General features: G+C 47.1%; 1 protein-coding gene across 2 annotated transcripts in view; it reads left to right on the top strand.

Annotated features, from left to right (window-relative positions):
* The window catches only part of CHEK2 (checkpoint kinase 2), a 243,964-nt gene extending 220,386 nt beyond the window's left edge, over positions 1–23,578 (top strand). For both annotated transcript variants that reach the window (XM_085636234.1, XM_085636235.1), the window contains exon 17: positions 23,360–23,578. In XM_085636234.1, the coding sequence (XP_085492360.1) occupies positions 23,360–23,437 (78 nt within the window). In that variant the 3' untranslated portion in view covers positions 23,438–23,578. The remainder of the gene's footprint in view (positions 1–23,359) is intronic.
* The last annotated feature ends 3,262 nt before the right edge of the window (positions 23,579–26,840 follow it).

Raw genomic sequence — 26,840 nt, 5'->3', positions numbered from 1 at the left:
AATGGATTTAATGGGGACGGGTATTGGCCCCGAAAGCCCAGCTGCCTAATTTGGGTGGCTGCAATAGGTGGTGTTTATAGACACACAATTTACTGAGACAGAGTAACCATGCAACACCCAGAGATCAAATGCATCCTAACAAAATGCACAGTTTGTGTATCGTCAAGCGGCTTTAAAGCAACACTGCACATATAAATGTGAACCTGAAGGCGAAAAGGCACCAGTGAAGTATAAGCAAAAATAGAGGTAGTGGGTAAGATTGGCAAGAACATGAAATCTACTTTTAATGTTGCTTGCGCCATCTTAGTATACCGAGTTGCTCTAAGCAGTGCTGGGGATGTGTATAGATCGTCCTCTGAAGTTCAAGCCATAAATGCCGCATTCTAGTTTCTCGTTCGATTAGTAAATATCTGACCCAATATTAATTGATATTGGGTTAAAAATCATTAATAAAGTTTGATTGACAAGTCCATTGAAAGATTTTTTTTGCTAGAGAAATTTAGCTCACAACATGTTCAGTATTTGGTATTTCATAGATTAACATCCTTGAATCATTCTCCGTTGTCAAATTAGGAGTCACACACTTTATAACATACACATGCCTGACACTGTGTTTACACCGCATCTCAATTACTTCCCAAACTCCAGCTCTTTAGCTGAAAGTCTGCTGAACTCCTCTCCCACTAGAGACCATAATACTCCAGTTTTCTACTGCACGTCATGTGTGATTAGAGTCCTGTGCTCTGCCTCAGGGTCGCTAGTGTGTCATGGGCCCTAGTTCAAGTAAGAAAATGGCCCCCCTGACGCTGTTTGAGCTGTGAAATACAGTAATAATCACTGTTAAGTAGGCCCCTCATGCCTCTTGGTCCTAGTTCCGCTGCACCATGGAAGCTTTTTCCCTGTTCTGCTTGAGAGAAATGTGCTTGCTTTCCAAAACCATTGCCATGCAAGAAGGACCTATTTTCTCAGCAGATTGGACAGGTTTTTCATCTGAGTTTGTGCAGTCATTGGTTATTTGTAAGTAGATAGGTTATGTAAATGTATGTTCCTTGAACCTGAGATTTTATCCTGCAGCATGGTGGCCATCAGGAAGGTCTGTGTATGCTGGTCACAGGGCAAGCTGTATGGCTAAGTGCTCTTCAGACCCGGCTTTCTGATGTTAGGTTTATTGCTGGCTCATGAATTGTTTTGCTGTGGGCACAGTTAAAGGTTAATGAGCAATTATATTGGAATGTTTGTGTTTGGCTAACAGTCCTTCTCTGTTCAGGTAGTCTTTAGTGATTTGTAATTCGAAAGCTTCTAACTTCAAACTTCACGGTTCCGGTATCTGCATATAGTGTTGATGTTTTTGATTGTGTTGCTGTTTGAACCTAGCGTATCTCCTCCGTGAGGTGTTTTGTTGGTTAGCCCTCCATATGTGATAAAGAAAAGCAGTTTTAGTGCATTTGTCCTTTTTTTTCAACTCGGGATGATTATTTGTTTCCACAAGGTTCAATTCTTTGCCATTTTTCTTTATACCTCATCACTTTGCTGTAGATAAGGAGATAATTCAGCAGTTTAACTCAAGAAGGCTCCTAGATGGTGTCTGACCAGGACTAATGACAGCAGTTCGGACTAAGGACAATTATTTTTTGGCTTTGCAGGGCAGCGGGAGGGGAAAGTTGTTCTCAAGCATGATATTACACTGGATTGACTTTGCAGTAAGATCTGTTGTGCTCTAGGATGGAAGGATCCATCTGTAGCTATATCACAATCCTTTGTACTAGTCAGTCACCTTCCATTTGATGGCATTTGTTAAGCTGCTGTTAGAGCTTATATCCATACATTTACAAAGCAAAATTTTTTAGATTGTGCCATTTTTCCAGGTCATTTTATTTGTGGTCTAACATTGCTTTTCTTCGGACTCCTCTCCTGATCTGGCACTACATGGTGGCTTTGCTAGTGGATTCATTGGAAAGGAATCGGCAGGATTCAGTATCCATTAGAAAAACAGTGTTCGAGGCATATGAGCTGTAGATTCCCACACACTGATCTACACGAGGTCTGTAACCTCTGCCTCTCTCCAGAACACGAGGACATAGATTGCCCGGCCTGCGCTTTATTCTGATCGAAGAAAACCATACGTGATCGCCGGGCTCGACGTCACGTAATGTCTTGATCCACTACATCGGTGCCGGATGACATCTTCGATGAAGGCGCTGATGCTCTCGAGAAACAAGAACCCCAAAATGAGGACATCAGCGTCTCTGAAGCCGACTAATCAGACGCCGGAGATGACACGGTAACTTCAGGGCAGCGAACCGCGAGTACCGACATAGACACCCCTACCGCTTCCCAAAAACATAAGGCTCCGGTTACACCTTTGCCTTCCGGCTCAGGTCGACACTGTGACAGAACTTCTGATGCACCGCCTTCAGGCTCGGTTCCGAAGTCCAAAGACAAGCCTTCAGGCGACTCTGGACCGAGCCAGCCACACATCGGTACCGAACTACCATCCTCTATACCGAAACCCAGACATTCGGCACCAAAACAACATCAGGATAAACCCTCGGAGCCGAAAAAGAGCAGATCTTCAGAGCCGAGAAAAGACCAGCGCTTGGAGCTGAAAAAATCCTCGGAGCCGAAAAAAGACCACAAATCCTCGGAGCCGAAAAAGTCCTTCGACTCCACAGCTCCGGCAAAGCAAAAGGACACCAAGACCCCTCCTAAAGCTTCGGAACCTAGGCCAAAACAACCAAAATCATTGGTGCCGAACAAAGATACTGGATTAGAAGACCTATTTCAACCAGATCCAGTGGACCTGAAACAAAAAACCCTTCATATTGACCCTAAAACTGGTGAAATCAAAACAATTCTATCAAAAAAGAGACCTTTGGACTCCCCAGAAGAACCCAAAGTACCCGTAAAGAAGAGACATGGAACTTCTACAGTCAGACCTTTCTCTCCTCCAAATATCCCCACTACACCAATTTCTCCAGCACACTCTCCAGTGCTCCCATATTCACCTACACCACAAGATGATGATCACCTTGGGGGTGGGGATGATAACCCACAAGAGAACAAGGATGATGACACTACTCTCCCACCACCTGATCCTTGGGAGGAGTATGATAATCCACCAGATCTCCCCGATCCAGACTTCTACCCATCTAGGCCATCCCTACGCCCCCCCCCCCCCCCCACCCCCCCAGATGACAACATAGCTTTTGCACAGCTCATAAATAGGGCTGTGTTGGAAGTGCGGGTGCTTATCGCTTACCGCCACTACCAAATACAGGCGGTGGGAGTCCCCGACCCCTCGCTTCAACGTTAGGCTAAGTAAGGACACCGTCTGAGATAGCCCTGCTCACCCCCTTGGTAGCTTGGCATGAGCAGCCAGGCTTATCTCCAAAGCACAAGTGTACAGTATGTGCAACCACGCTCACAGCAACCCAATAATGTCACCACAAATAGACTCCACGCGAGTTTTGATAAAAATGAGTATAATCTATATATAAGAAATTATACGATATGACCACACGATACAAAATCAACATATAAGAATGGGTAGTATTCTTTCCGGTGGGTTGGTAGGTTCTAATCCCAACCACCGCTTCTAACCAACAATTAAGCTAACTTCTAACCGTTTCCAAAAGGTTAGGCCAGTTGTATTGCTAGAATCACACACTTTGCAAAAGGAAACAAATACTGCAATGCGTAACGATATTCTCTTCTACTGTGCAACAGCGAAACAATGCCATACGTAGCGCCACAGTCATGTTCTTTGCAATTGAAAGAATAATGCAATGTATATCGCCACCAGCATGCCCTGTACCAGGAAGAAACAAAGCAATGCGTCACACTACAATCCTGTACGGTGCAATGAAGAAATAATACACTGCGCCACGTTATAATCAGATACTGTGCACTGAAGAAATAATGCAATGCGCCACATTACAATCAGGTATGGTAATCTGCAAGGGAAAAATAACGCAGTGCACAGCGCACCAAGCATGTAGTTCATCTGAAAGAGACACGTTAGTGATACATTCCTTACCTTAGAATATCCCCAGCCATCAGACTGGATCAGGAAAGTTTTTCGTCAGCAGTACCCCTGCACGTCGGTAGGTGTCGCCGTGTGGCTCCTGTATGTCGCTGGCATCGTAGCCGCCGAGGTAATGTCGTCGGAGCTACGTAGACACGCCAACACGCGCTGATGTCAGTTCTTTCTTTTTCCACGCCAGCAAGCGCAGATCCGAGAGAGAGCGGTACTCCTAGTGATATTTTTGACTTGTTTTCTGAGACTTGTTTCTCTTTTTTGTCGAGTACTGAACTTCTGGTGCAGTAGGGATGCCCGGGTCTCTGTCCTGTGGGGACTGCCGTCGGAACATGTCGGCGGAGGACCCGCATTACGTGTGTCTCTTCTGTTTCGCTCTCAATCAAGAAGAGGAAGTAAAAACGGGTGGGCTATATATAATGGGGTCCAGCATACATGCCCTGGAATAGTTAAGAAAGAAAGAGTATGCTGTTCCTCCTGGTCAGGGGAGGTTGTGTGAAGTGTACACTCTACCCCAGGGTGAAGACAAAGTACAAGATGATATCTAGATGGCCTGAGGACTCAATGCACGTGGTGGGTGGGGGACCCACAAGGGTGGAACTAAAACCCTCACACACCCAGCAAGCTAGGTGTCATGCTTCATCATCTGGGTTTTGCTCCTCGTCGGGTCGGCGCTGCAATTCCCAACGGGCACCCAAAGATGGGGCTCTTTATCGGAGATCTTTTGTTCCTTGCCGAAAGGTGAGTGCAAGTGAGGGCCAGGTAGGTGTAGACGTTAGTGAGTGTATTTAAAACAGGGTTGGTTAGTCTGAATAACGAGTTTATTGGGTCAGTAAACCACCCTATTTAAAAACGATATGAGTGGCGGTAGTCTGGACACAGTGGGTCAAAGACTCGCTCCGCTCAACTCAGATGGTCAACATGTTTCTCGCCTAATGGTCAGGAGGATCCAACGGCAATTCATCAGGACCAATGTGGTGTAAACTATCTACAAACGTGAGGGTGTATAGTAGGCTATCACATTTATGTGTATGTGCCTGGTCAATTCTACCCTATGAAAGTGTGGAAAATCTAACACTTCCGCAAAGGAGTGGCCTAAAGGAAAGGGAGAGATAAACATAACAGGCCAGCACAAAACATTAAAAATACTTTGTCGTATATATACATGGTAATATGGAGCAAAAGACTCCTCGTATGCATGCCCTATACATGAAGCAATTACGCTCGAATATAGTGATCATGCATAAGTGGATGCAGTGTCAGACACCGTGTCAAGTGATCTAAAAGACTTAAATTCAGGGCAGCCCGAATTATAGTAACGAGGTCTAAAACGCTCACCTAAAGATTGAGCTAGTACCGCTCCAGTCGGTGCGTGGCGAGCCTCTTGGGATGGCGTAGTAGCCTGCTGTAATGTACATTAAAACAAGAGACTCGACTGGGTAGGTATATTAACACAATACACCTGCTGAGTACTAGGTGCGGTCGAGGGAACAGGTAGGCTATGATCCCCCGGCAACAGGGAACCACCGCTCCACTTATGCATGATCACTATATTCGAGCGTAATTGCTTCATGTATAGGGCATGCATACGAGGAGTCTTTTGCTCCATATTACCATGTATATATACGACAAAGTATTTTTAATGTTTTGTGCTGGCCTGTTATGTTTATCTCTCCCTTTCCTTTAGGCCACTCCTTTGCGGAAGTGTTAGATTTTCCACACTTTCATAGGGTAGAATTGACCAGGCACATACACATAAATGTGATAGCCTACTATACACCCTCACGTTTGTAGATAGTTTACACCACATTGGTCCTGATGAATTGCCGTTGGATCCTCCTGACCATTAGGCGAGAAACATGTTGACCATCTGAGTTGAGCGGAGCGAGTCTTTGACCCACTGTGTCCAGACTACCGCCACTCATATCATTTTTAAATAGGGTGGTTTACTGACCCAATAAACTCGTTATTCAGAATAACCAACCCTGTTTTAAATACACTCACTAACGTCTACACCTACCTGGCCCTCACTTGCACTCACCTTTCGGCAAGGAACAAAAGATCTCCGATAAAGAGCCCCATCTTTGGGTGCCCGTTGGGAATTGCAGCGCCGACCCGACGAGGAGCAAAACCCAGATGATGAAGCATGACACCTAGCTTGCTGGGTGTGTGAGGGTTTTAGTTCCACCCTTGTGGGTCCCCCACCCACCACGTGCATTGAGTCCTCAGGCCATCTAGATATCATCTTGTACTTTGTCTTCACCCTGGGGTAGCGTGTACACTTCACACAACCTCCCCTGACCAGGAGGAACAGCATACTCTTTCTCTCTTCTGTTTCGGGCACGTCCATTGCCCCGAGACATGCCCCAGTTGTCGGGCCATGGCGCCGAAGACTTGCGGGAGTATCCCCGGCAGTTCTTTGTGGCCCAGCAATTGCTCCGCGCCACTGAAGGTCCTGCTCCCATGGGCGGTCGAGTGTCCGGTTGCGGTGCCTACACCATCATTCGTAGCATCTGGGTCAGGTAAGTCGAAGCGCTTTACCAGGTCGAAGACGCGGCGGCGCTCTTCACCTACCCCTCACCGGTCGCGGGACGCGTTGGAGGGGGCGGGTGGTCACTCCCCCGCAGCTCCGGTGGAGCCTCCGTTGTTGCCTGCGGCCTACACACCTTCTCCGGGGCAGTACGCGACTCCAGAAGGAATACAAGTGCTCCTATCGGCCATGGGCCATTTGTTTGCCCCTTCGGGTCCCTCCGGAGCGCCTTTGGGCCCGTGGAACCGTTGGGTGGTTCTGCCCGTGTGCCGCCGCCTTTGGCCCCGGCAACGCCGGCAAGATATCCTTGTACGCCATTGGCTCCGGCCTCGGCCCCGCCGCTGGCTATGACCTCAGGTGCCGCCGCTGGCTCCTGCCTCGGCACCTATTGTCCACCAATTCCCTTCTGCACCTCCGGATAGGGTACAAAAATAAAAAGAGGGTGAGCGGTCCAGGAACAAAATTTTACCTCTGCCACTTCGGGACTGCGGACAGTGCATACTGCATACCTTTTGGCCCGCTATTCCCATTCTGTGTGGGACACAGTGGCGCTGGTGCTGCCTCAGTGTCCGGAGGCTCAGACGATACTCTCCCAAGCAATTACCGAGGGGAAGAGATGCTGCAACGTTTACTATACGTGGTTGCCTTGATACCGCCGACTCCCTTGGCAGGGCAATTTCCACAACTGTGGCGCTCCGCCATTACGCCTGGCTCAGAGCCACTGGCTTCTCAGGGGGTGTCCAGAATGCCTTGTTGGACATGCCTTTTGATGGCACGTGCCTCTTTGGTGACATTCCAGATGGCACGTTGGGACGTTTTAAGGACTCCCGAGCAACGGCCCAGTCATTTGGCCCTTCCGCCACGCACATTCCCTCGGGGTCTGCCTTTCGTTCCTTCCCTGGCAGGGACGAGGCACCCAAACACGTTCCTTTCAAAGCCGCAGGCCTGTGCAGCAGCACTCTCGGCGCAGCTTCTGAAAGGGGACCTGCAGAGGTGGGTCACGGGGCCAGCGGCCGGGTCAGTCCGCTGCCGCCCCTGCCACCACAGCCTCCAAACCTACCTACTCCGGGATTTTCGGTCCCACCAAACGCACGTGGGCGGCACGATTCGCCATCGCCTCCCCCACTGGCGCACTATCACTTAGGACAGTTGGGTTTTGCAGATAGTCCGAAGGGGGTACTCCCTCCCATTCCGGACTGCTACTCCGACCGAGCCCCCTCTGTACCACCGCATGTTGGGGGATCACTTGGCGCTTCTCCAGCAGGAAGTTCTGGCCCTCTTGGTCAGAGGGGGCCGTCGGGCACGTTTTGATGCCAATAGTAGGTCGTGGTTGTCATTCCCACTACTTCTTGATTCCAAAGAAGCACAAGGGCCTGCGTCCTCTTTTAGGCCTCCGGTACGTCACTTCCTTCCTTTGGAAGAAAAAATGCTCCCGCTTTCAGTTCACAGTACTTCCTTTTGGCCTTACCAGCGCCCTTCGGGTGTTCACAGGAGTGATGGCGGTGGTCGCAGCTCATCTGCGCATATCTGGGGTTTCAGTCTTCCCCTATCTCGACTACTGGCTGTTGACGGCGGGCTCACCCCGAGCAGTCGTCTCACACCTCCAAACTATGGCCAACCTCCTGCATTTGCTGGGGTTCTCAATCCACGTGCCGAAGTCGCATCTGGTTCCCTCTCAGAAGCTCCTCTTCATCGGAGCGGTTCTGGACACGGCGCGGTTTCGGGTTTATCTTCCCGAACAGCGCGTCCATGAGCGGCAGATCCCTCTTCCTTTCCCAACCGGAGCACACAGTGGTAACAGATGTGTCCCTCCGGGGATGGGGCGGCCATATGGGGGAGGTGGAGTTCAGAGGCCTCTGGTCTCCGGCGGAGTCCGCGCTCCATATCAATCAGTTGGCAGTTACAGCGATCCTGCTTGCAGTCGAACCATTCCTTCCCTCGGTCATGAGGACTGTAGTGCAGGGGTTCTCCGACAGCACCACCGCAATGTGGTATTGCAACTAGCGCGGCGGGGTGGGGTCATGGACCCTATGTCAGGAGGCTCTGCACCGCTGGACGTGGCTGGACCGCCAGGGCATTACACTGGTGGATCAACATTTGGCAGGTTCTGTGCACACCAGGGCGGACGAACTCAGCCGCCGGTGCATACTGAATCACGAATGGCGTCTTCACTCGGAGGTAGCACAAGGTCTCTTTCAGCAATGGGGAGAACCTTGGTTAGATCTAATCGCCACCAAACAGAACGCACAATGTCAGCAGTTCTACGTGTTTGAGTTTCCAAGGCGGCACTCCATCGGAGGCGCTTTTCGTCACAAGTGGAGTTGCGCTTAGTTGTACGCCTCTCCGCCTATACCACTTCTACCCAGAGTGCTGAAGAAGTTCAGACACGACCGGGCCCAAGTTATTCTTGTGGCACCGGACTGGGCTCGAAGAGTTTGGTATCCCGAGCTACTCAGTATGAACGTGGATCCTACGATCCGACTGCCTCTTCGGGAGGATCTTATGTCGCGGCAACAGGGGACGGTCCTCCACCCGAACCTGACCAGCCTCCACCTCCTTGTGTGGAAATTGAGCGGCGACAGTTGATCCCATTTGACTTGCCTCCTGAAGTTTGTAATGTGATTCTGGCAGCCAGGCGTCCCTCACCTGAACTGTATATTATTATTATTATTAATATTAGGAGCTTATAAAGCACACTTCTACCCAAGGGTGTCCTGGCGCTGCACTCTGACTTTCAGGAGACCAATGGGAGCCTATTCCCTGAATAACCATGTCTTCAGCCCCTTTCTAAAAGAAAGGGCCTCCAAGGCATTCCTGAGATGCGACGGCAGGCTATTCCAGGCTTTCGCTGCACTGAAGGAAAAGCTGTTGCCTCCCCACCTGGCCTTTTTTATTCAGGGCACAACTACTAATCTGCCTACGGAGAAGCGCAATGCTCTACCCGGAACATACCATTCAAAGCACCTGCTCAGAAACTCCGGACCACTGCCCCTCAGTGCTTTGAAAACAGTGCATAGGGCTTTAAATTGTGCTTGTCTAGTTACTGGCAGCCAGTGCAGTTTCCGGAGTACCTCTCGTGCCGAGGCAAACTTTGGTATGCCTGTAAGTAGTCTCGCCGCTGCATTTTGTACAAGCTGTAGTCTGCACAGATTTTGTTTTTCAGGTTCAAGTACAAACTGTTGCAGTAATCCAAGCGCGATAGGATAAGGGCTGAGACAGCTGTCCTGAAGCCATCAGCTGGAAGATAAAATTTGATTTTTCTCAGTATCCTAAGGGTATAGAAGCAGGTAGATACAACTCCGCTAACCTGGTCCCCGAAATCAAGTTTCTGATCCATGATAACACCCAGCTTTACCTGAGGGCGCTGGTAACTTTCCCATAACTTCCGGCCACATGTCAGGTGTCCAGATGTTAGGATTGTTCCCAAATATAGTGACCTCGGTCTTGCCTGCATTCAACTTCAGGTAATTGGAAGCCATCGAACCAGAGATGTCTTTGAGACAGTCATGACATCTCAAGGCCATATCATCTTGGGTCCCTCTCTGTATGGACAACACAATTTGAGAGTCATCTGCGTAAGATGGAAGATGCAGACCGAATGATCTTATCACGCCTATGCCGGCATACGCCTGCCGGTGGAACAAATGTATGCATGGTGAATAGTGAAAGGTGTAGACTCCCCTTTCTGCCCCTCTTTATGAGGTCCTATTGTTCCTTCACTTTGGCCCAGCAGGGCTCTGCTCTGTGCACTGTTAAGGGCTACCTTTCTGCTCTTTCAGCCTTTTTCGGGCTGTTGTCCATAGATTTCTCAAAGGCATTATTCATCTTTTCTCTCCTATTCCTTTTGTGATGCCTCACTGGGACTTGAACCTGGTTCTCGCATACTTAATGTGTGCTCCCTTCGAGCCTCTTCATAACTGTCCTTTATGATTATTTTCATTTTTACAACTGTCTTCCTGGTGGCTATCACCTCCGCTAGGCGCATGAGTGAACTCCAGGCTCTTTCATGCAAACCTCCTTTCCTGGCGGTTCATCCGGACAAGGTTGTGCTTCGGCCGCGTCCCTCCTTTCTACCAAAAGTAGTCACTGCCTCTCATCTGGGGCACTCTGTCACTCTGCCCACTTTCTTTCCACCTCCACACCCTTCCAGAGAGGGAGAGAGGCTCCACCGTCTGGACCCAAAACGTGCGCTTTCATTCCACCTCAACCGCACACAACCGTTCCGGGTGGATGGCCAGCTCTTTGTTGGCTACATGGGCTCCAAGAAAGGCCGGGCTGTGCACAAGCGGACAATCCCCCCGCTGGGCTGTCCTGTGGATTAAAGCATGTTACTCTCTGGCTAAAAAGGAACCTCCGGTAAAGTTGCGTGTGCATTCTACCTGGGCGATGGCAGCTACTATTGTATTGGGACACGGTGTCCCTCTGCAGTACATCTGTCAGGCAGCCCCTTGGGCCTCGCTGCATACTTTCACTAAGCACTATTGCCTTGACTGTCAAGTCCGGAGAGACTGCTTCTTTGTCCGTTCGGTTCTCCGTGACTTTCTGGTGTAATCTCACTTCGCAGACCCACCACCGGGGTTGGTATTGCTTGGGTATGTATTCTAAGGTAAGGAATCTATCACTAACGTGTCTCTTTCAGATGCGCAAGTTACTTACATGTGTAACGATATATCTGAAAGAGACTTTAGTTAGTGATAGATTCCTTACCACCCGCCCATCCTCCCCGTTCTGCGAACTGTTCTCTAGGGTTCAGGTCATCCCTTTCAGGGCCCTAGTTCTTTTGCACCAGTAGTCTGTCTCTGGCGTGGCTCTGCTTTCCTGGCACGGAAAAGTAGTGTACAGAACTGACGTCCGCGCGCGTGGGCGCATCTAAGTAGCTCCGACGACGTCACCTCGGCGGCAACGACGCCAGCAATGTACGTGGAGCCACACGATGACGCCTACCGACGCGCAAGGGTACTGCTGACAAAAAACTTTCCGGATCCAGTCTGACACCTGGGGATATTCTAAGGTAAGGAATCTATCACTAACTAAAGTCTCTTACAGATGTATCGTTACACAGGTAAGTAACTTGTGCGTCAGGTACAAATGAGGTTAGGCGTCCTACGACAGTTCAATAGTTCGTTAGCAGCAATAATGCAAAGTGTAATACAACAGTTTTAGGTGCTCCATTAACGGTGCCCCCGCTAAGGATCACATGATGATACAAAAGTACTGCTTCCCACTCCGGCCCCAGTGCTGCCCCTCCTTGGGTCAGCACAGGTCGAGATCCGAGCCAAGACAACCTCTTGCGCTGCTGAACAAATCGAGAGGCCGCGAGAGTGTCCCTCTGGGCCCACACTCCACCCCAGGTGTTGATCCACGTTACCTAGGGGGGGGGGGGGGGGCGACCCCACTCTCCTCTTCGACGTCAGCGACTTGGGCCTTGATCCAGAACTCCGTCACGGGGTGCGGCGGAATTGGGCCGGCAGCTCAGCTCTTTCGGGGCTGCCGGTTCGGGCCGCTGCTGGTTTACTCGGAGGGCCCAATGTCTTGGCCCTCCTTCCGGCGGTTTCAGTCCACACCGAGAGCTGCCCTCAGCACATGGAGACTTTACTTAAAATTCGGTGCACACCCTACCCAGGCACTCCTCACCAGCGCCTCGGGCTGTACCACGACATGCACTCCGTGCGTCCGAGACTCGCTTCTTCTTTTGGTGCCACGATGCCCAGGTGCTCTTCATCAACGCCCTGGCTGCACCACAACACAGCACAAAGCACAGTCTACTTCAAGCAGGAGGACCCAGCATCTCCAAGCACAGTCACAACAGCCTTTCCCTTAGTTAGAACAGCAAACTGCAGACCAGTCCCAGATAACGACGCAAGGATTGGTATTTCCACAGCAGTCTCTTCAGTTGCTCCTTCTTTAGCAGAGGTTCCTCTTGACCACAGAATGGGTCCAAGCCTTTTCAGTCTCAATCCATTTATGTTCCATTCCAACGTTCCAACGTTATACCCCTTACTGTCTTTGAAATTCGTTTGTGCAGAGGGGTCCCTCACCCCTCCCTAAATAAGTTCTGGGTGTCTCCCTCCCAGTGTCACCTCTCTCCCTTTGATACTGGGTGTCTGGATCCTTAATCACTCAGCAGGAGATGTGTCAATTGGTTTATAGCACCAGCCCAGGCCTTTTCACCTTCCCCTACTCTCCAGATGCAGGGCAGCCTGGTGCCATCTCAACCCCCTCCCTGGATCAAGACCTCTCCCTGCTCCTCTCACCTCACAGATCCAGACAGACAATCCACATTTCCAGAGAGACTCACAGAAATGCCGAGAGCACAAAACTCAGCCACTTTCTAAAAGAGTGGTTTCTGAACACACAGTGACAAAACCACCTTCACAGAAAGATGTATGACACTGTGAGTTCATACATACTAAACTTCACCTCTCCATTATAAACTTACTGGAAACAAGGCTAACAAAAATAACACCCAGCCTCCCCCATTCTGTCCTATGGGCAGGATGGCTTTTCAGCAGTGAAAAAACAAATGGAGTGTTTTTCGCTGTCAGAACATAGCACACATCTCAGTTTATGTTCTGCCTTTTACCTACACTGCACCCTGCCTAGGGGTTACCTGAGACCTACAACAGGGGTGCCCAATGTGTATGTAGAAGGGAAAGTCAGGCCTGACAAGTGGTTGCACTTGTCAGGACAACATGCCAACTTAGCATTCTGCACGCAGGCCTGAGTTCCCTTCTCCGCGCACCTTGCATTACTAGCCCTGGCACACACAGTGCACATCACTAGGGACTTTACTAGTAAGGCAAACATACCAATCATGGTCAACCAATCACCATTACTTTTTACATAGGGAACACTTGTACTTTGACACTGATTAGCAGTGGCAAAGTACCCAAAGCATCTAAATTGGCATCTCTATGTCAGGAGAACGGTCTAGGGGAAAGCAAAAGGTTTAGGGAACTTTAGCCAAAAAGGCCAAGTCCTACAGGCTGCACAATATCATGGGGTAGAATTACATTCAGACCCACAGGAAGAAGATTTTTTGTTAGAGACTTTTACACAGTCACAAAAATCAACAAGCATTCTACCTATGTTAAAGGGCATCATCAAACATGCACTTGGCATTTTTAAATATTACGTCGGGGCTAGAGTTCACCACCCTAGAATAGAGAAAAAATATAAGCCAGCGCCCAGCGATCCAGCTTATATTAAAACACAGCTCCCTCTATATTCATTAGTGGTGTCAAATTCACGTAAATGTGCAAATTCCCAAACATCAGGGGATGCCCCACCTCCAGATAAGGAGTCTAAATTATTAGATCCATCTGGCAAACGCATTGCCTCACAAGCAGCAAACCACTGGCACATTGCCAATATCCAAGCTTTACTGGCCAGGTATGACCGGGCTCATTACGATGAGCTTGAAAAGCTCGTGCCAAATCTTCCCCATCAGTAAAAGGCTAGTGCTAACGACCTCATACAAGAGGGAAAATTAATCACAAACACTTTTATAAAGTGTGCTCTTGATGCAGCCGACACAGCATTGCGTGCAGTTAACACAAGCGTTCTACTACGCAGACACGCATGGCTGCGCATATCTGGGTTTAAACAAGATGTGCAGTCCACAATTCTTAATCAACCCTTTGATCAAGAACACTTATTTGGACACATCTTTAGAAAAAATGAAGAATGACTCAAACTGCTAAGTCCATGGGAGCTCTACAGGCAACAACCAGTTGAGGTTCCTTTCGTTGCTCCTTTTATAGGGGCTCCTCTAAATCTATTGGGACGGATAACACCTCATCCACCTACAAAAACACTACTCAAACCTCTCCTAGCAGAGGCTATTTTAGAGGGGTGGTTATAGGGGCAACAACAACAAGGGTAGAGGCCGCGGTAATAGCACCTACTACAAAACATTGACTTCCCTCCACTTCCGACCGACCATACCACTCCAGTCGGGGGAAGATTATCACAATTCCTACCTGTCTGGAATTCTATCACCACAGACAAGTGGGTAAGACAAATTATCCAGTATGGTTACTGTCTGGAACTCACTTAAACTCCCCCATTCATACCCCCCAAACAACGTCCGATGTCCACAGAACATCTGACACTGTTGAAACAAGAAGTTCTCTCCTTATTACAAAAACACGCAATCGAACCAGTTCCCTTATCTCATCAAGGAACAGGGGTTTACTCCCTTTACTTTCTAATTCGAAAGAAAGACGATACTCTCAAACCAATACTATACCCCGGACCGTTAAATCTCTACATACAGTCCGACCATTTCCACATGATCACTCTCCAACAGGTGCTACCACTGCTCCAACAGGGCGATTTCCTTGCCACTCTAGACCTCAAGGACGCCTACTCTCATATTCCCATTCACCCTGCTCACAAAACACATCTACGGTTTGTAGTGGACGGACAGCACTAACAATTCAAAGTCCTCCCATTCGGAGTGACTACAGCACCCCGAGTCTTCACAAAATGTCTCGCAGTAGTCGCAGCTCATTTGCTCAGACAACACATTCACGTGTTTCCTTATCTCGACGACTAACTCATAAAAGCAAAGTCATACACACACTGTGTACACAATGCACACAGAACAATCCAGCTGCTCCACGACTTGGGATTCACAATAAACCTACCCAAGTCACATCTTCGTCTGTCTCGCATCATTCAGTATCTAGGTGCCTCAATAGATACCTCAAAAGCCCTTGCATACCCCAATCCAGCGACGATAGCCATCATGCAAGCTCTTATATCAAAACTACATCCTCAACACTCCCTTCCAGCTCGAGTGTTCATGCAGCTAATAGTGATGATGGCCTCTTGCATGCTCATTGTTCCTTATGCAAGACTTCAAATGCGTCCCCTACAGGAATGTTTAGCACATCAGTGGAACCAAACTAAAGGTCAGTTAGCAGATGTGGTGTTGGTGAACACAAAACCTATCCAGAGGACGGCCAATCCTTGACCCGGTTCCACAATTAGTGCTAACCACAGACGCATCGCTCACCGAATGGTGAGCCCATCTCCAAAACCAAACCGTTCAGGGTATATGGACCCATCAACAAAAACAACTCCACGTTAATCACCTGGAGTTACTGGCAATCCTTCTAGCTCTAAAGTCCTTTCAACTTTTGCTAATAGGCAAAGCTGTCTTGATCCGTACAGACATGACAGCAATGTATTAAATACAAAAGCAGGGGGGACACCCACACTCTTCAGCTTTCACAAATAACACAAAGCATATGGAGATGGGCCATTCCTCAAAACATTTACCTCCTTGCAGAACATCTGCCAGGAGTACACAATCAGATCGCGGATCTACTCAGTCGTCAAACACAGCATATCCACGAATGTGAACTTCATCTTCAAGTTCTTCTCCCATTCTTTCACATTTGGGGTCATCCAGACATAGATCTGTTCGCCACACACCAAAACGCCCAAGATTCGCCTCCAGATATCCACACCCATTGTCCAAAGGCAATGCACTATGGATGAACACGTCAGGCAGATTTGCATACGCTATCCCCCCTCTCCCGCTCATTCCGTTACTGGTTCACAAGCTCAAACAGCACTCCCTCACAATGATCCTAGTTGCTTCAACATGGGCACGCCAACCATGGTTCACAACCCTGTTGGAACTTTCAATCGTGCCTCATCAAAAGCTCCACCTCTCCCCTGAATTCCTCACTCAGAACCATGGAGAGATAAGGCACCCAGATCCCAATCAACTCAATCTTCTGCTGTGCTTATGACGGAACCATTCCGTCATGAGCCAAATGCTCAGAAAATCCCTCTGCTGCAGAGAGCAGAGGGATTTCCCTTTTTCATTTTTCTTTGCTTGGTGAGGTGGGGACGAGCTTCCCAAACCTCCCCAGGCCTGTTTTGTGATTTCCTTGCAATGAGGATCGCGAACGTGGCGCGCTATCGTCATTGCAACGAAACAAACTTAGTTTCAGTTTAACAGTTTCGGTGCTTGTGGGGCTATCTCAGCCGCCCGAGTACCGAAACAGATGGGAGCGGTATCGTTGGAAAGGGGAGAATCTCTCCTTTCCAATAGTACCCTTCCCTAGTGGATCCCTGCTTGGGGATCGCCCCAGAAGGGTGATCTCCAAGCAGGGATCCACCCACAAGCCACCAGGGAGGGGGGAGCAACCCCTTGGGCAAGGGCCTTTGCTCCCCACCCCCCCCCCCCCCCCATTTAACTTTCCTTGACCGCCTTTCTGCACCCCCTTCCCCTGGGGGGCAGATGGGGGCAGTTACCCCGGGTGGGGGGGAGACGGAAAGCACCCTAGACGCCAGGGATGTTTTCTATATGCCAGGGGTGGGGGACCAGAATGCGGATGCCAAAGCCTCCCCCCCCCCCCCCCCCAAGAAGGAATAAGACTTTCTGCCTCCCCACCCCCCAGGAGGCAGATGGGGGCAATACCCCTGATTTGGCCCCCGGGGAGGCAGAAAGCCCATTAGGCCCCAGGGATTTTTATTTTTCCAAAGTTCATGGCGGGGGCTGCCCAGAATGGCCATGCCATTGCCCTCCCCCCCCCCCCCCCCCCCCAAAAAAAATGCCAGTCTTTCTGCCACCCCATCAGGAGGCAGATGGTGACAGTAGCCCCTGATCTGCCCCCTGGGGGGGAAGAAAGCCCACTAGGCCACACAGATTTTTTTTTTTACGTAGGGGTGGGGGCTGGCCAATGCCCCCATCCTCAAAAAATTACCAGTCTTTCTGCCCCCCCCCCCTCGGGAGGCAGATGGGGGCAATAGCCCCTTATCTGCCCCGTCGGGGGGGGGGGGGCAGAAAGCCAACTAGGCACCAGGGGTAAATGTTTTTCAAAATTCAGGGGTGCGGTTTGCCCAGAATGGGTATTCGAAAGCCCCCACCCCCAAAAAAAAGATGCCACTGTCTTTCTGTGTCCCCTTCCCTCCCCCCGAGGCAGATAATAATACCAACATTTATAAAGCGCGAACAGCTACCTCAGAGGTGTCCCAGCGCTCTAGCAGTAGGTGGCACGCTGAGAAAAAACAAACAGCAGACCCTAGAGCACCATCCTAGACTAAAGTAAAGAGCCACGTCTTCACCGTTTTCCTGAAAAGTGGCTCTGATTCTATGTGGCGGAGCTCATTTGGCAGAGAGTTCCACAGTTTGGCAGCCCCGGCCGTGAAAGATCTGCCACCTAGCCGGGCTTTATAAAAACTTGGGTTACAGAGCAGATTATGAGAGTTGGACCTCAATGTACGATTCTGCTTATAGCTACATAACCGTCGTTTCAGGTAGCTAGGGTAATTGCCATGGATTGATCGAAATGCCAAGGTTAAAACCTTAAACTCTATTCTTCTTGCCACCAGCAGCCAATGGAGCTCTTTTATATGCGGAGAGATATGATGGTGGAATGGCAGCCTCATTTTGTACCATCTGCAATCTCCTGACTAGGTACAGTGGCAAGCTGAGGTAGAGGCCGTTGGCATAGTCCAACCTGGAAGTCACAGTGGCATGGACTATGATTCGGCGGCAGTCCTCAGGTAGTATGTGCAAATATTTCCGCAGATTTCTCAGCTTACTGAAGCAGGTAGCTCTCACCTGCCTAACTTGGGCCGAGAAGGAGAAGTCTGACTCCCATTTCACCCCAAGATTTTTTGCTGGGTGTGCTCCCATTTCCAACGGCCACCACAGATTTGCTGCAGGTGGCAAGCCCTTACTGAAGAACAGCATTTCTGTTTTCTCAGCATTAGGTTTGAGTTTATTGCTGTTCATCCAACAGGCAATGTCTATCAGACAGCCCGTGAAACTCTTGAAGGCGTCCTCCGACTGTTCTTTAAAAGAAAATACCAACTGGATATCATCAACGTATGATATCGCCTTCACGCCCCACTTAGCTATAAGAGAGAACAGGTACTCCACACCATAGATGTTCCGGTTCAGATTGATAAAGCTGTAGAGCAACTTTCTGCATACGATTGTTGAGGAATGACTTCAACCAAGCAAGTACCATACCCCCAATGCTAATCTCCTGGAGTCTCTGAACCAGTATAGTGTGGTCTACCATGTTGAACGCCGCAGATAGATCCAGGAGCACCAGCAACACTGATGCCCCTAAATCCATCGACATTCTCACTGCCTCTGCCACCTCTAATAAAGCTGTCTCTGTGCTAAAACCGGATCGGAATCCGGATTGGGTATCATGTAGGATACCATGACTCTCTATGAAGTTGGCCAGTTGTTGCTGTAGCCCCTGATCTGCCCCCGGAGGGGGGGGGGGGCAGAGAGCCCATGAGGCGCCAGCGATTATGCTGGCTTTTTTTATTCGTAGGGGTGGGGGCTGCCCAGAATGGGCATCCCAATGTCCCCACCCACCCACACAAAATAGCCACAGTCTTTCTGCCCTCCTTGGGGGCATATCGGGGCAATAGCCCCCGATTTCCCCCCTCCTAATGGGCAACTGAAAGCCCACTAGGCACATATTTTTTGCAGAATGTGCCTACCTCTGGATTTTGGGTCCCAGCGCAGCTGGCACCTAAGGAAACCTAGCAAACCTATACATTTTTTTTAAACTAGACATCCAGGGGAATCCAGGATGGGGTAACTTGTCTGGCTCTCACCAGGTTCTGTTACCCAGAATCCCCTGCAAACCTCCAATTTAGCTGAAAAAATAACTTTTTTTCTCAAATTTCTGTGTGGGAAAGTTCTGGAATCTGGTTGGATCCACAAATGTCCTAACACCCAGTGTTCCCCTAGATCTCCCGATAAAAATGGTACCTCACTCGCGTGGGCGGGTCAAGTACCCACGACCGAGAAAGGCCCAAAACGTATTGAGGAGACTTCAAAAAATGACCAATCACAAAACAACCTGGTTTTCTATGGGGGCGGCGGGGGGTCACCTGGGTTTTTGGCCCGGGCTCTGTGGCCATCTTGGGAAACCTACCAAACTCTCACATTTCTGAAAACTAGACACCCGGGGGAGTCCAGCGATGTATGGCTTGTGTGGGTCCCCCAACGTTTTCCGACCCAGAATCACCAGCAAACCTCAAATTTAGCTGAAAAAAACACATTTTCCACATATTTTTTGTGTGGAATCACCGTGCCAGCACACATGTCCTACCCCACAGCATTCTCCTTAGTGTCCCCAGTAAAATGATACCTCACTTGTGTGGGTGCCCAATGCTGAATTGGCTAAAAACGTATTTTTAAAACAATTTTGCGCTTAGAATTCTCGGTGCTATACCCTTAATCCCTATGTTTTTGGCTCTTCCCAGTCACAGGCCCTTGCTCCACCTACACAAGTGAGGTATCATTTTACTCAGGAGAACAAGGGGAATGCTGGGTGGTAGGACATTTGTGCCAGCACTGTGATTCCACCCAAAAATATGTGGAAAATGTTTTTTCCAGCTAAATTTTAGGTTTGCAGGGGATTCTGGGTAGGAAAACGTTGGGGGATCCATGCAAGGCATACCTAGCTGGACTCCCCCTGGTGTCTAGTTTTCAGAAATGTGTGGGTTTGGTAGTTTCCCCTAGATGGCCGCCGAGCCCTGGGCCAAAACCCCAGGTGACTCCCCTTGCAAAACCAGCGGACACAAATTTCTTCCCACCCAGCGTTCCCCCTGGTCTCCCGATAACATTGGTACCTCACTCACTTGGTTGGGTCAAGTACCTGCGACAGGCAAGGGCCCAAAACGTATTGAAGAGACATCAAAATGACCTATCACAAAACAACCTGGTTTTGCGAGGGGTGTCACCAGGGTTTTTGGCCCCGGGTTCGGTGGCTATCTTGGGAAACTTCCAAACCCACACATTTCTGAAAACTAGACATCCGGGGGATCCAGGAAGGTATGGGAAATTGGTGCCGGCATGGTGATTCCACACACAAATATGTGTAAATATGTTTTTTTAGCTAAATTTGAGGTTTGCACAGGATTCTGGGTAGGGAAACGTTGGGGGATCCACGCAACCCATACTTCATTGGACTCCCCAGGGTGTCTAGTTCGCAGAAATGTGTGGTTTGGTAGGAGGTTTCCCTAGATGACGGCGAGCCCAGGGCCAAAAAACCAGGTAGCCCCCCCTCCCAAAACCAGGTAGTTTTGTTATAGGTAATTTTGAAGTCTCGACAGTACGATTTGGGCCATTTCCTGTTGCAGCCACTATGTCTACCCCCACAAGTGAGGTACCATTTTTATCGGGAGACCTGGGGGAACTCTGGGTGGTAGGAAATTTGTGTCAGCCCGGTGATCGCAAAACTTTACCACACAGAAATGTGAGAATAAATTGATTTTGTCAACAAAATTTGAGGTTTGCAGGGGATTCTCGGTAGGAAAATGTTGGGGGACCCACGCAAGCCATACCTCGCTGGACTCCCCCGAGTGTCTAGTTTTCAGAAATGTGTGGGTTTGGTAGTTTTCCCGAGATGGTCGCCGAGGCTGGGCCAAAAACCCAGGTGACCCCCCTTGCAAAACCAGGTTGTTTTGTGATAGGTCATTTTGATGTCTCCTCAATAAGTTTTCGGCCCTTGCCTGTTGTGGGTACTTGACCCCACTGTGAAAATGTGGTGTGTCCATGTTGCGTTTTGGGCCGTTTCCTGTCGCAGGCACTAGGCCTACCCACACAAATGAGGTACCATTTTTCTCTGAAGACTTTGGGGAATGCGAGGTGGGTGGACTTTTGTGGATCCCTGCAGATTTCAGAACTTTCCACCAAAGAAATGTGAGGAAAATGTGTTTTTTTAATTTTTTTTTTATTACAAATTCTGACGTTTGCAAGGGATTCTGGGTAACAGAACCTGGTGATAGCCAGACAAGTCGCTCCAATCCTGGATTCCCCTGGGTGTCTAGTTTTCAAAAATTTATAGGTTTGCTAGGTTTCCCTAGGTGCCGGTAGAGCTAGGGTTCGAAATCTACAACTAAGCACTTTGCAAAAAAAAGGTCAGTTTTCACTATAAAAATAAGTGTCCACGTTGCGTTTTGAGCAGTTTCCTTTCGCGGGCACTAGGCCTACCCACACAAGTGAGGTACCATTTTTATCGGGAGACTTAGGGTAACACAGAATTGTAGAGCAACTGTTATTACCTATTGACTTTCGATGCATTTCTGCCTTCCAAATGAAAGACAATGTGTAAAAATGAAGTCAGTTTGAAAAATGACCTATAATTCCCATGCTAGTATGGGTACTCACAATTTCGGAAATGTGCAAATATCCACTGTTTCTAAACTCTATATTTTGTTCCAATTTCAGAAATACATAGGTGTCTTTCATACCGATTTTTCCATGTATATATTTTTCCAAATTAATTGCTATATACCTGGTACATAATAAAAAACCATTGCAAGACGCTGCTCAGTTATTGGCTCTGGGTTCGTCGGATTCTTGGTGAACCTACAAGTCATGTATATCCCCACAACCAGAAAGGTCCAGCGGATGTAACTGTATATTGCTTTTCAACTAATTTTCAACTTTTCCTAGATTCAACTGTTAGTTTCTATAAAGAAAGCTTGAAGGATCTACACAAATGATCCCTTGCTGAATTCAGAATTTTGTCTACTTTTTCAAAATGTATAGCAATCCACGATCCATTATTGCTTCCATACCTATTTCTACCATTAACTGGAAGAAGGTTGAAAGTACAAAAAATAGACTATGCCCAAGTAAAATGCCAAATCTGTAAAAAAAAAATGTTCTGTCAGTCCCTAAAAGCTGGGAAAAATATTGATTTCAGCTCCACAAACCCTTTGTTAATGCCATTTGCAGGGAAAAAAACAGACGCTTTCATTTGCAGCACTTTTTTCCCTATAAAAATGTTTTTTGCTATATTTTGGCAAATTTCTGGGTCACCTCCTGGGAAATTCGCAAACCCTGGATACCCTTAGAATCTCCATGATGTTGGAAGAAAAGGACGCATATTTGGTGTGAATACCGTATGTGGTCCAAAAGTTACAGGGGCCTAAGCGCGAACTACCCCAAATAGCCCCAAAAAAGAGGCTTAGCACAGGGGGGGGGGGGCGGTTGGACAGCCTAGCATCGAAGGAACTACGAAAAATTGTCTGCATTAAAAAAAAAAAAAAAAAATGCTTTATTAAAAAGGCAAAGCGATACCAAAGGGGATAATGGACGGAGCGTTTGAGTAAATCAAACACTCACCCCTAGTCAACTGATCTGGGTTTAATCCATCATCATTCTTTAGCTCACTCCACCACCCCAGTTCAGACCATGTCTTCCCTGGACCGGAAACCAGCATCCTGGGACCGGTTTCGGGTTCATAACCCTCATCAGCCAGGTTATCTTGAATCCAGTGGCAAAGTGAGCAAGGGACCCACGTCTGGGCATACCCTGCCAACTTAGGGTGAACAAAGCGATACCAAAGGGGATAATGGACAGAGCGTTTGAGCAAAAAAAAGGCAATCACAGGCATGGTTTTCTGCTGTCCACAGCAGGCCACCATCCTTGTGATGACTGTGATTCCTAATGGGTCGCATATTGCAACCTACCTCATTAATATTCATGAGGTAGGTCGATTTGCTACCCACTAGGATTCACAAATTTAAGAAATAAACATTTAGAACACTGATTACCAAATAGAGATTTGGAAAAATCGCTATTTGGGAATTATTATTCTAAAGGGGTGTACATCTGGCGCTTGGTGTTTGATAATAGAACAGCCATATGGTCAAGGTGGGTTCCAAGTTTATTCCTTTCTAGAGCATACTTAGCATGCAGCAGAAAAGATGTGCTGAAATGTTGTGAACTTTAACTATGAAAGAATGCTAATTTCTCGTGTGCTCTCTTAATTTCTTGTTTTCAGCCACCAATGAGTAGAAAACGGCCACATGAGGACAGAGATGAAGCCAGCACTTCCAAACGTCCAGATCTGTTGAGCTGATGCTAGTAATGGTTTAGAAATGTTTGATGTACATATAATTTTGTCCATGTGGTTGATCCACTGGCGTCCAGGAAGAGTGTTTTAAGAGACTGATGTTTTAGTCATTATATGCTCTCACACAAATAAAGAATTTATACTGTGTCAGACCTTTATTATTTGAGATGAAAATTACTTGTTCTCTAATCTGAGAAATTCTTCAGTTTTAGCGATTATTAATTTCTATTATTTTTTTGTTTCTGGGTATATTGATTACCACAGCTATAAATATATGTAGTTACAACTGTTAAAAAAATATATATTTCTTCGTGCACATAAAAATAATAAGACGTGAGGTTTATTAGTTTGTATCATAGAAAATTTATGAAAATACATCAATCTTAATTACAGCTTTTAGCGTTTTTTCTTTGTATCTTGGTCAGTCAGATATACTCTTCAGTTGCAGCCTAGCTGATCCAATTGGTAATATAGTGAACCGCTAGACTTGTAGTTCTGGCATTTTTCTTAAGAAAGATGTTAATAATGCACTGTTCATCCACAGACAAGGATTCAGGTGATAGAAAGTTAAAACATAAAAAATATTCTTGTTACTTAGACCATGACATTTTCAGACAGGGGAGGTATTTGCAGTTTCCAGCCTTTATTTGTCATTGGGAAAGAGGCCGAGGATTTTGAGTATGGAAAGCTAAATTGGAGCTTGACCTGAAACTACTGAAAACTATGGAGTTTTTATCTAACTTTTCAACACAATTCCAACTTCACCTTTTACCAGAAGGTGTTCATGGTAGCCATGAGACTTCCAGATGTAGGTTATTAGATGTTCTTCGGAAACCAGTTGAACTTAAATAAGAAAGTAAAATCAGTCACCTCCTGTACATGTCAACAGGACACTTCTGAATGAAAGTTAGACCATAGATGTACCCAGTGAGTTTTTTTAGAACCGCTATCAGTTCTCCACACTTTAGGGCCAGTTGACGTGACAAGAGAAATACAAAATAACCTTCCTAAAAAAAAAAGTGATTGTGCACACAAATTAGGTTTGTAAAGCTCCACGTCTAATCCCCATAAATTCTCACATCATGAGTAGCGTGATAAGCTCCTAAGGACACACAGACCACAACGTTACCATAACAAAAAGGAAACCTCACGATGATGCATGATGGTTAGGATAGAGGCTCACTTTTTTTGGCTGTTATCAGCCAAGTTCAGAAAATCTCATAGTTCAAGAGGTCTATTGTTTCCATTTTGGCAAATTTATTTCACACTTTCTGCGCACTAGATATTAGAACCTGTATTTAGTACTTCCATTGTAGGAGGATTACTCACAGATGTTATGTTTTGCACAATTATCTGAGACCCTGGAGTAACATTAATGCACGTTCCAAAAGGGAGGAAAGTACTGGACGCTAAAAGAAAAGGTTCTGAAATCTATTTAATTGTTGGAATATTAGCATTCGCTTCAGACATAGACTCGGAGATCATGTGTGAAAAAGATATAAAGATTTGAGGTTTCATCATTCCTCGGGCGAACCATGGTGTCATAGGAAATCAAAGTTGTGTTTTTTCCCTAAGAACATTGCTGAAAACCTGATTTTCATTCTTTAAGAATGAAAGTAGATAGGCTGGTGCAATTTCATCCCACTGAGTGTAAGATGTCATGAGCTAACTTGCGGATCTGATTAAAATGGGACCGCCAACGCGTTTCGTTCACCACATGTGAACTTCCTCAGGGCATTTAAAATGCTATGTCAATTCGGTATTGATCCTTTACATACATGCAGTCCTCACATTTAAAACCAATCTCAATTCCCTAATTGGTTTTGGCTATTAGGCCCCTGTGGTTGACAGCTCGATGTGTTCTTTGACCGTTAAACTGCTGTGGCGTTATTTTTTGAGACACAAAACCGAACGCCACATATTAAATGGTCACACATCAAGGTGTGAACCACAGGGGCCTAATAGCCAAAACCAATTAAGGAATTGGGATCGGTTGGAAACGTGAGGATTGCATGTATGCGAAAGACCGATACCGAATGGACATAGAATTTTAAATGGCGGTCTCATTTTAATCATCAAAGAAAAAAAGTTTTGGAACACGTGAAATTTGGAACTGGACTGTTGTTGAATGGACTGTAGCTTTTCAGTGCAATACCATTTGTGAGATGTAATTCATAATCATATTGGCACTGAAGCTGCTTAGCCCAAAGTGATGATATTTCCAGAGGACACTATCTGGTGTCACTAATAAGGCAATCTCAGTCACATGGCCCTGAGTCTCCTGAAATAGCCAGTTCTCATGCTGAATCTCCAAGGGGTCATACACTTCAATTTGGTCATGTACCCAAGAGTAATATTTCATCATAGTGTATCCTTTCACCACTGAATGGTCCAAGTATTGAGGCACCCCAAATGTGATGAATTTTACAAACATGTTGATTAGAAAAAAAAACTCATCTCGTTACAAACTGCAATTAGGCGATCATAAAATTCAGTTTGATTAAAAAGAATTGTACTGTACGTCAAACTAAGACTTGTTTCTTTAACTCACTAAGTAGCAGTCTTTGAACCACAATAAACATGTAACAAACATTCTTCAGTTTAAGGGTTGACAAATGCTGCTTTTTGTTCAAGGCTAATTATTTACATCATGTAAATGAATTAGAATGGTTTGCATAACCATCTCAAAATCAAAGTTCTGTATTTGGAGTTGGTGGTTGAAAAAATAGAAATAGCGGCTGGTCGGAGGAGCAAGGTAAATAAACAATGAAAAAGTGTTGCTTACAGTCAAGTCACCCAGCACCCAAGGCTGACTTCCTAAAAGACGAGCTTTGACAAAGCCAAAGGGTGTGACTTTGGCTGCCAGCCTTTTGCTTTGTCAAGGCTTGTTTTGTCTCGATTTTTGTAAACCTAATCGTGGGGAAACTTCTTGCTCTCATCAATTTATATAGAAAAAATTGGCCAAAAGTAAAAATATTTTTTGTTCTTAAAATTCACCCTTTTTAATAATAGTATCTGACATATAAGGGTGCTAATTTGCGTGTGGATATCTAGTGAACAAGTTTCCTAGATATTATCTTGTGCAAAATGAATTGGGAGAGCTAATTTCATGGAGACGTTTGGCCCACAAAATGATTACAAGATCAGATTACAGCAGTAGTACTTCATCTCACTGAAACACTGCATTGGGCAGAAGGCACAGATAGTTATCTGCCTCTTAAATTTCTTCCAGCTTACTGCATCTTATTATGTTGTTGCATAAATCTACCTGGACTCAAATTCAGCATGACAACTTTGGCCAGCTTTCGGTGTGAATTAAGATATTAAGCAGCTTGAAGCAGGGATGCATACTCAAACCCCTGATTTTTTCCATTGTATCTCTGTGATCTGCCTACATCCTTGGTTGATT

This window comes from Triturus cristatus, chromosome 11, assembly GCF_964204655.1.
Source record: "Triturus cristatus chromosome 11, aTriCri1.1, whole genome shotgun sequence".
NCBI lineage: Eukaryota > Metazoa > Chordata > Amphibia > Caudata > Salamandridae > Triturus > Triturus cristatus.
This window is presented reverse-complemented; position numbering and strand designations above follow the sequence as displayed.